At 34.9% G+C, this 10,719-nt stretch overlaps 1 protein-coding gene and 1 long non-coding RNA gene across 4 annotated transcripts; one reads left to right on the top strand and one right to left on the bottom strand.

The window, feature by feature from the left end:
- The first annotated feature begins 1,140 nt into the window (after nucleotides 1-1,140).
- LOC146949907 (mannan endo-1,4-beta-mannosidase 6-like) lies at nucleotides 1,141-3,873 on the top strand. The gene is made up of 5 exons (XM_085741535.1): nucleotides 1,141-1,458; nucleotides 1,743-2,205; nucleotides 2,302-2,424; nucleotides 3,078-3,191; nucleotides 3,349-3,873. Exons 2-4 carry the CDS (start codon nucleotides 1,750-1,752, stop codon nucleotides 3,084-3,086), a joined length of 588 nt encoding a protein of 195 aa, XP_085597661.1. The 5' UTR covers nucleotides 1,141-1,458; nucleotides 1,743-1,749; the 3' UTR covers nucleotides 3,087-3,191; nucleotides 3,349-3,873.
- Nucleotides 3,874-5,657: 1,784 nt separating this feature from the next.
- On the bottom strand, nucleotides 5,658-7,764 carry LOC146949908 (uncharacterized). 3 transcript variants are annotated; one of them, XR_015025453.1, is made up of 3 exons: nucleotides 7,434-7,764; nucleotides 6,597-6,971; nucleotides 5,658-5,990 (listed from the first exon to the last, which is right to left on the bottom strand). It is a non-coding gene; the product is annotated as an uncharacterized LOC146949908 (long non-coding RNA). The 3 variants fall into 3 exon arrangements; XR_015025452.1 differs by having other exon boundaries at nucleotides 6,604-6,975; XR_015025451.1 differs by having other exon boundaries at nucleotides 6,597-6,975.
- Nucleotides 7,765-10,719: the final 2,955 nt, after the last annotated feature.

The raw sequence follows: 10,719 nt of genomic DNA on the forward strand, positions 1-10,719 counted from the left end.
TCTATGAGCTATTATTCTCACTTCTTTGGTATTAACTAGTTGAAGATTCATGGCTTAAATCTCTAGTGTCATTTGATTCATCATTGCATAATTTGATACATGAAGTAGAGTATTAAGTCACAAGCTGCTCAAGGGACAATCTCGTTGGTTTTTATTGTTTCCAAAGTAGAGAATTATTTTGATTCATGGTACTAGCTCACCAAAGACCAAATAAAACGTGATCATTTAGGTCAATTCCAATGAAGATAAATGGGGCTGGTCCATAACGGTTTTAGAATTAAAATGTGGCAGCTTGATAGTAATTACTACATTTAAAGGTGGCAGCTTGCAACCGTTTTGGAATTTGTTTGGAGCAGCTTTTATCAATTTGTTTGGAGCAGTAATTACTATATTTTTGTAAGGCTGATTATATGCCATATAGATTAGGATTAGTTTTATTTGAATTAATTAGGGACTGTTGAGTTTATTAGAGCTGGAACTCTATAAATTGTAACTTTTTCTATAAAATAAGATATGTAGAATTTTGATAAAAATTACACTATGTGTGTTTTGAGTGAGAGTTTTCTCCTCTTTGAGTTCTTGGATTAGAACTTGTCTATCGAATCTTATCAATGGCTTCCTTACCATTGTGGCGATTCCTCCTGGCTTAGCATTCCTTCTTGGATTGGAAGTGAGTGTGACGCCTTCTTTCACCATTTCTTTCCCCAAATCCATCTTTTTATTTTACTTTTTATCCCTATACAATTTCTGTCCTTTATCAACATTATTTTTCATTTCATGGGTAAGTTTTATGTCCCCTCAATTGTTTGTCTTTTTAGGAAAATGTTTACAAAGTTTCTTTTTTTGGTTCAAATTTATTGTTTTTTTAGGGAAGATTGTTCAAATTTATTGCTGACATTAATAAATTATTCACCGGAGCAGGTAGGAAAAAATGATTCAACAATATTAGGTTTAAAACGTGGAGAAAGCAATCTATTGCTCCTGGAACATTGGTTAAAGTCCTAAAATAAGTAAGTTTGCATTGAAAAGTTGTGTAATTATTGCTAAGAGAAAAGTAAAGACTCGTATTTTCAAAATAAAGTCTTTATTAATAATTTTTTTAACCTTTAGAGCACTAGTTAGTAAAACCTTTAAAATATAAGGAAAAAGATTCATAGACCACTCTTTTCTATACACCCCTTTGTACCACTGCTGATGTGGCAGGGGTAGTTTGGTAATTTCATGCGCTAGGGATAGTTCTGTAGTTTTCTATACACCCCTTTTCTCTGTTCACAAATCTCTGTTCTCTCTCCATCTCAATCCCACTCTTCCATCTCTCTCCCTCAACCGGACCGCTCTCTCCCTCAACCAACACACGATCTCCACTCACCGCTATGTCTCCTTCCGTGATCTCCACCCACTGCCACTGTCGGTTCACAATCAGCAACTGTTTTCTTCCCGCAATCTCTCTGTTCTTCGGTGAGGTTAATCTCAAATTTTCATTTTATTTTATGACTAGAATTTGTGTTTATGGTTTATCTGTGTGCATTTTGAATGTTTTTCTCCAAAATTGAATGTATTTTTAAATGATTTGTTAAACCCTAATGAGATGGTAATTTCTGTTGATTTGAAATTATTTGTGACCAACTTTAAAGGAATTAGAATTTCATGGTGTAGAAATTAATCATATTATTAGAGTCTCAGGTTGTTAATTCTAATTAACTTTAGGCACTTAATTAAATATATATGGTTTTTGGTTTAAGGAGTGAAATGGAGGAAGATGAATGGCAGATGGTGCAAAAGAAAGGAAACCAATTTGTAGTGAATGACCAACCTTTCTATGTAAATGGATTCAACACTTATTGGTTGATGGTATTTGTTGCGGATGAGTCGACAAGAGGAAGGGTCACTCAGGTGTTCAAACATGCATCCTCAGTTGGTATGACAGTTTGTAGGACTTGGGCCTTCAATGATGACCAATGGAGAGCCCTTCAGAAATCACCATCACTTTATGATGAAGTAGTATTCAAGGCCCTGGATTTTGTGGTGAGTGAAGCAAATAAATACAAAATCAGACTCATATTATCATTGGTTAACAATTGGGAGGCATATGGTGGCAAAGCACGGTATGTCAAGTGGGGCAATGCTGCTGGCCATAACTTGACCTCTGATGATGACTTTTTCTCACATCCAACTCTCAGAGGCTACTACAAGGACCATGTCAAGGTAAGTTCCTTGAGATGTACCTAAAACTTAATTCTTCCTGTTTTTCTTTTAAACTAATTTGGTTCCTATACTATTTCTTGATTGATCGATGTGTAGACTGTGCTCAGTAGAGTTAACACACTCACAAATATCACTTATAAGGAAGATCCAACAATTTTTGCTTGGGAGCTAATGAATGAGCCTCGATGCACCTCTGACTCCTCTGGTGATACGTTACTGGTATATATGTTTTCAATATTTTTTATTTCAGTTCAAAGATAATTTGTGTTGGTTAAGTTATGTCATTCTTTAGTTAGTTTGTGTGAAACATGTTATACATAAAATAACATTCACCTCTCATTGTTATTTTCTCAGTCAAAATTCACAAGTTCTCCTCCAATTATTTAGTATGTCTTTAGTGATTTGTGGTCAGTTATGTTAAAAAATGGCTAAGTGTGGGAATTTTGGAAAAAAAAAAGTGTGGTTAATTATTTGTTACGATATGGTTAAGTGCATTAAACTAGTTTTTTTTTCGAGCAAGCATATAATTGATGGGGAATAGTTAAAAAAGATGGACATACCTATGTAAAATTGTGACTATATGCTTCAATTATTTGGTTACTTGGAGTTATCTTGTTAAAACTATACAATTTTAATACAACTTATCAGTGAAATACCAAAAGTGACTATTTGTTATGTTTCTTAGACTCTAATTCCATTAATTTTGTTGTAAGGTTGATAAACTTATAGAAGGTAGAAATTAACATTTGTAATTTTTTTTATCACTTCATAACATTACAAGAAACATTCCATCAAAAAAACATTACAATTTGTGATTATCTAAGCTTTCTTAACCCTTCTCATATGTAGTTTGTGCTTGTTGTTTATTACAGGATAACTAAAATCCATCTATCCAACTTTATATTGAAATCAATGGTTATCATGCAAGTCTCTACCGAAAGTACATGCTATGAGTTTCTATGGAAATTTCCACCAGCAATTGAAATGTATGATGTTAGTAATCTAGAATTTATCATCTGCTTGGCTTTAATAAGATGCTTTGGTTTGTTGCATAAATGTTTGACTTTAAAAATTGCTGATTGAAATACTTCTATGTTTGATAAAAACTAGTCATTTGTTCATTGGATATTTTTCTTGTATTAGTGTGGAAGAAACCCAAGACAGAGCACAAGCCTTGCCATTGCATATCAATTTTATTACACAATAATAGAAACTCATCCAGCTTTCCAATCAGCCATTCATGGGGAGAAATTGAGTCATGAATTAAGGGGAGACCTCACAAGAGAGATTGCATGGGTTTTTCGGTGATTAATGATGATCTAGCTGTCTACAAGGCCAAATAAATTCGCAAAGCATGGATCACAAATGGAATAACACCTATGTTTTTCCTGAGCATGAGGATTTAATTTCTTGTAGATAATGTGCATTGCTACAATTAATTTAAAATGTTGTTAGGTGTTTCTATAGAATTGGTTTATGCAAGGTAGAGGTTGAAGTAGCTTTACAAACAATGATGTTAGTTTAAGTACTTGTCTTGTGGTATTTTAGCATTACATGTGTACTAGAGGTTACTTCTATATGGTGTATTAGCATACTAGAAAGTGTAACCATGTATTATTAGCTCAAATTATGAGCTTGTTTAATGACATACTTAGTAAATAGTCTCAATCACTAAGTTTTTCCATCTTAAAATTTTAGATAACCAAAACAAAGAACAATGTGACCACAATTATTAAGAGGCGTCACCACTATTATATTCAGGTTTTCAAAGTGTTTGACTTTAAGCGTGCAAACCTTAGATGATATCAAAGATGCATTTTAGACTCCAAGAAACATGGAGGGCCCATAAGTTTTACGATTTCCTATTTGTATGGCACAAAATTAAGTTTTTCTTGAAAACTAACAGTAGTTACACATTTGATAAATATTGGTTAAATGCTTCCTCGGTTTGGTTAGTATTTGTAAAGTCTGTCAAACTTACAAGATACTTCACCTCGCACTTTATTAACATCAGTCTACTCACAAGTGTGTCCAAATATATTATCTTCCCTCATATCACGTGGAGGAATAATGAGAAAGACAAATTGGTTAGGGAAAGAAATTGTGGTTACACCTTTGATATTTAGTGGTTAACTACATCAGAAATATGGTTAGTTTTCCTAAAGATTGTCATGGATATAAAATAATTCACATCATTCATGGTTAGCAATCGTTAATCACTTATGTTAACTGTCCAACATACCTAATCTAATTTGATCACTGCACTAAAAGCATTTCCAACCATAAATAACATGTTTTACAATCGGCGAGTTTATCACGCCTAAGGACGGACAAGTTCTAATTTATGAAAAAATAGTGGTCACGTATTTGTAAAAATGTGGTCATACAGACCATATATTTGGCTAATTTATATTTCCCAGATGTAAATAATCTCGTTTTAGGCGAATCGAACGCATGATCTCATTTGATCACTGCACTAAAAGCATTTCCAACCATAAATAACATGTTTTACAATCGGGAAGTTTATCACGCCTAAGGACGGACAAGTTCTAATTTATGAAAACATAGTGGTCATTTATTTGTAAAACTGTGGTCATACAAACCAGATATTTGGCTAGTTTATATTTCCCAGATGTAAATAATCTCGTTTTAGGCGAATCGAACGCATGATCTCATTTGATCACTGCACTAAAAGCATTTCCAACCATAAATAACCTGTTTTACAATCGGCAAGTTTATCACGCCTAAGGACGGACAAGTTCTAATTTATGAAAAAATATTGGTCACTTATTTGTAAAAATGTGGTCATGCAGACCATATATTTGGCTAGTTTATATTTCCCAAATGTAAATAATCTCGTTTTAGGCGAATCGAACGCATGATCTCATTTGATCACTGCACTTAAAGCATTTCCAACCATAAATAACCTGTTTTACAATCGGCAAGTTCATCACGCCTAAAGACGGACAAGTTCTAATTTATGAAAAAATAGTGGTCACTTATTTGTAAAAATGTGGTCATACAGACCATATATTTGGCTAGTTTATATTTCCCAGATGTAAATAATTTCGTTTTAGGCGAATCGAACGCATAATCTCATTTGATCACTGCACTAAAAGCATTTCCAACAATAAATAACCTATTTTACAATCGGCAAGTTTATCACGCCTAAGGACGGACAAGTTCTAATTTATGAAAAATAGTGGTCACGTATTTGTAAAAATGTGGTCATACAGACCATATATATGGCTAGTTATCTTTCCGATGAGTAAATAATATCGTTTTAGGCAAAATATATACATGCGGAGATTTTCGATTCCAAGTACACACACTACTAAAAAATTGTCATTTTCGAACGGAATTTCGGACGGTTTTGGGACGAAATTTACGGATAGTTCCCACGGATTTCGGACGAAATCATGTTTTCGGACGAAATTCGGACAGAAAGGGCGTTGTCCGAAACAAATAATTTAATTTGCTTTAAATTCAAATCCTAAAATTTATATTCAATAATACATACTAGATTCAAATGAAAATAAATAATAATTCAAGAGTAAGCAAATGCTCATTGTCTGAAACAAAATTAAACAAACTAGATTAATATGTGTGCTCCATGTTCTAGTACAATGTTCATTAGTGGATGAAGAGGATTCGACAAGGGATTGGGCGAGATTTTGTAGATTGAGAGCATTGATCTTTTTATTATTATCTGCAATTCTTTTTTCCCGCTCCTCCTCATAAGGTGTCATCTTTTTCACAAGGTTGAGGCTCCAAACACACTCACACTGCAAGCATTGATGATAAACAAGTCAAAACTATGCAAATAGCTAAGCATAATAGGATAAGAGAAAACTAGAAAAACAATTAAGCTCTATTCGCAATGGAGACAATACAACTGTGTTTAGGTGTTTAGGCTCTGTGCAGGTCCTTCAATATATCAAGTGTACATGAGCTTAAGAACTACGTTTAGGCTCTAATCATGTTATTTGTATTTCTATTACATGAGCTTAAAGAACTCTCCCTATGTGAATCCCAACACCAATACTTTGGCTTGAAACCATGCTTATACAAAACAACAATGCTTTCAAGTAGCAATATTAAAATCTGAAATTTTTCCACAACAGGTTCAATCTAAAAAAATAATACGAACATTTCTATCAAGCATCAACCAAATAAACCACAAAATTCAAGTGAGATACTAACCTAGCTGTTCAAAACAACACCAATCCAAAAAGTATAAAAAATGTTCTACGAAAGACTTAATCAGCAATAATTTATTGACTATAATTATAGATATAACCGCATAAGTTAAAGTACCAACAATATCAATAAGTTATTAGAAGACGTATCAATCACATATTAGACAATATCAATCACAAAGATGTTAGTACATGTTACCAATGGTCCCTGAGTCTTAGATAGGTCCAATTTGTGTTCATTAAAAGGTCCCTGAGTCTTGGATCCCACTGCTAGTGTCTCAACTTTTTTTTTGAATTCAGCATATATTAGAACAGCCCTGGTACAAGCTGTACCTAAAAGGGCAATATAGCAGAACAAAAACAGCAGACAGAACGAGCAAAAAAAAACAGAAAAACAACAGAATAATAGGACATAAAACACACTAGAAACTAGCCAATACCAAAACCAAACCAACACCAACAGCAGCAGCTGCTAACACAACAGCAAAACAGTCCTTGCAGCACCCTCGGCTAGCACCAACAGCTGCTAACAGCAGCAGACTCGTCCGATCCAACCCCGGCAAAAAACTACCTTTTTAAACAAATTTTATCCATCAATAAACAAACAACATAAAATTCAACCCATTCTTAACTTCAGTACTGCCAAAATCTCAGACATAAGTCCATCTATTTCTCGAAATTGTCTATTTTCACATAACCAATTCAATTCATCATTTGAAAGCTTATAAAACTAGTAGAATAATTTTCATTATAACAATTATCCTTATATTACCACTTAATATAAAGTTATAAGCTATTATTTGAGATGAATAACATCAAAGAACTAGCATGTCAGCATGGATTTTCAATAACAGTAGCGTGAAAGTAAAAACATGCAATTTGGCACAAACAAAAGTCCTTAGATCCAATCCAATCCAGTATGAAGTTGATAGGTTCCTTATTAAGAGGCTACTTAATTACATATATACACAGATCAAAATTACCAGATTGAACAACCAAATCAAACAAAAGGGAGATGAATGAATATACCTCGGTTGAACGACGCTGACGAGAGAGAGAGCAAAGACAGATTGTCGACGGAGAGAATCGAAAATCGACGGCGGCGACGGTGAAATTTCGTGAGCTGCTCCGATGGGTTATCGACGGCGGCGAGGGAGAATAGGGAGAAGAGGGTAATGGCGTGGGAGAGTGAGATGCCCCAATTCAATTGCTACAGTTTTTCCTTTTTTTAATTAATCAATACTATTTTTTTTTTACATGGACTTGGCAAAAATTTGGCCAAATTTTTTATTAATAAAATTTGCCACATAAGAGGGTGTAGGAGTGGTATGCCACCTATGGTGGTATGCCTATCACCACTCAAAATATAATATCCATTACATAGTTGTAATCGTGCTTTAACATTGAAAAAGCAGTATATGAAATCATTGTCGTGTTTTTTTTTTTTGTATTAAATATATAAACGCAACTTTTGCTAAGAATAGGAAATTACAAATAGTTGAACAAACATAAACAAAACACCCCTGTAACCACAGGGAAAAAAAAACAAAATCATCATTAAAGCATCTCAAAGGTTGAATACTACAATGATAGAAATCAAATGAAAAAATGGAGTAAATTTGGTTGAAGGAAAAAATTCACAATATATGTTTCACATGCTCTCCGATAAAGATTTGTTAATTTTAAACGACGGTAAAAACTTCGCACTAATAAGATGATATTTGTAAACTTATTATTGCTTGAAGTAGTTAATAAATATAAAATGATTTTTTTTATCAATAATGAGAGATAAAATCGAGAAAAAAATGGTAAAGTATACTCCCTCTGTTTCTTTTTATAAGCAAATTTTACTTTTTAGATTCATTCAATTAATGATGTATGTGGTCCATATTATGAATCATATACATCATTAATTGAATGAACATAAAAAGTAAAATTTGCTAAGTACAATGTCAACGCTTTTTGAAGATAAGCTTCCAAAGCCTTCAAATTTTCACCAAAATGACCGTTCCAAAGCCTTCTGCAGTGTTTTCAAATCCAGTAGACAGCTTTTGAAGTGTTGATCCTTGAATCTTCAGCTTGTGGTGATAATCAGCTTCTGATGAGCTTCAGCTTCTGAACTATCCGCTTCTGATGACTATCAGCTTCTGATGACTTTCAGCTTCTGATGATGTCATCATTCTTCAGGAGCACTTCCCTTCAGATGCACTCTTCAGATGCTTTCAAGCTTCTTTTTCTTGATTCCTTAGCTCTCTTTTTGTTCTTCAGAACCTTTATATAATGTAAATTTTTAACTATGGTCCTGTACACTTGAACAAATATTAGCTAGTCCAATTTACAATTTTTAATACCTTGTTATCATCAAAACTCTTTAAGGTTCATTGTTAAACACATTTTGTTCCAACAGAACCAACGGGCCTCCAAAAGAGAGAAAGCGACTCTGCCACCCCGACAATCTAGACATAATTGTATGCAACACAGGATCCCAGAATGCTAACCAATTCGGATTACCTCCAATAGGAAGGCCCAAATACAAGAACGGAATCTTGCCCACATTATAGTTTAAGATTGAAGCCGCTTCAGTCAACCAAGACTCTGCAATATTAATTCCAACCAACATACTTTTATTAAAATTTACCTTCAAGCCTGATATCTCTGCAAACAAAGTCAACACCGCTCGCAAGGCACGCACATTGGCCCATCTCTTTGTACCCAATAACAATGTCTCGTCCGCAAATTGTAAATGGGAAACAACAGTCGTATTAGAGGTTCCAACCGTATATCCTGTAAATAAGTTACTCTCCACCACCGAAGTCATCATAACATTCAACCCTTCGGCCGCTAACAGAAATAAAAACGGAGATAGAGGGTCCCCTTGACGCAAGCCCCTTTGCAAAGGAAACTCTTCTGTAGGGATGCCATTCACTAAAATAGAAGCAGTCGCTGTTGTAACACATTCCTTTATCCATTTTCTCCACAACACCGGAAACACCATTTTTTGCATGATCGCATCCAGGTATCCCCAATCGACTGAATCATAAGCTTTTTCAAAATCAAATTTAAGAAGCATCAATTCCTTTTTAGCCTTTCTACCCTCATCTACTACCTCACTGGCAATCAAGATCCCATCAAGAATCTGTCTATTTTTTACGAACGCTATCCGAGTATCCGAAACAACCTTTCCCATAACCATTTTTAGCCTGTTTGCTAACACCTTAGCCAATATTTTATAAAGAGAGCCAACCAGAGAAATAAGCCTAAAATCATTAAGGCGCTGCGGGCTGTCAATTTTAGGAATAAGAGCTATAAAAGTATTGTTGATACCTCGAGACAATTTACCATTTCGATGAAATTCTGATATGAATCGCATAACATCATCCTTCATCTCATCCCAAAACTGCTTTATGAAACCAAAATTAACCCCATCAGGTTTGGGGCTCTTGTAACTATCACAACCCCACACTGCTTCTTTAACTTCAGCTGCTGAGAAAGGCTTTATAAGACCGCTACCTTCCGCATAAGATAAATTTTTGAAAGGCAAATTCACAATCCCCGGACGTCGTGTATTAGGAGCCGCATAATGATTTTTGAAATGTGAGAACACCACATTCCGAATAGGCTGAACCCCCTCCACCAAGGTGCCATTCACCATCATTGCCACAATGGAATTACGCCTCCGACGACTCGAAAGGACCGAATGGAAATACCTAGAGTTGGCATCTCCATCCTTCAATAAGTGCAACCGAGATTGTTGCCAAATAATGCTTGTATTCACCCGAGACAATGAGTGTAAATCATGAGAAACCTCCCTCAGTTCGTGAAGCTGATCCGCTGATAACCCTTCTTCTTCCCCTATGTCATCAAGCTCCGACTGGTTGTTTTTTAAAGTTTCAATTTTGCCAAGAATATTTTTTGCATGCACTAAATGCCACTCCTTCATCGCCACTTTGATCAATCTCAACATCACGTGGAGCACAAAGTCGTCCCACCCCTGTATCTGCAAGGCATTCCATTTTTTTTCACAAATTGCTGATAGCCCGACATGTCTTGCCAACATTTTAATATTTTCAGCGGTCGCGGTCCCCAATTCTCCTCATCAACAGAGAGCTGCATCGGACAATGATCAAAGAGACCCCGAAGAAGGGCAACCTGAATACAATTAGGCCACAGCAGACACCATTGTTCAGACATCACAAAGTGATCAATTCTATTCATCGATGATCCATCACCTTTGAACCAAGTATAACTGCGAGTACATAACGGTAAATCCACCAGCTCATTATCATCAATAAACTGGCTAAAGTGTTGATATTCA

The sequence above is a fragment of the Medicago sativa genome, chromosome 2, assembly GCF_051527215.1.
Source record: "Medicago sativa cultivar Bolivia chromosome 2, Bolivia_mono, whole genome shotgun sequence".
In the NCBI taxonomy this organism is placed as follows: Eukaryota; Viridiplantae; Streptophyta; class Magnoliopsida; order Fabales; family Fabaceae; genus Medicago; species Medicago sativa.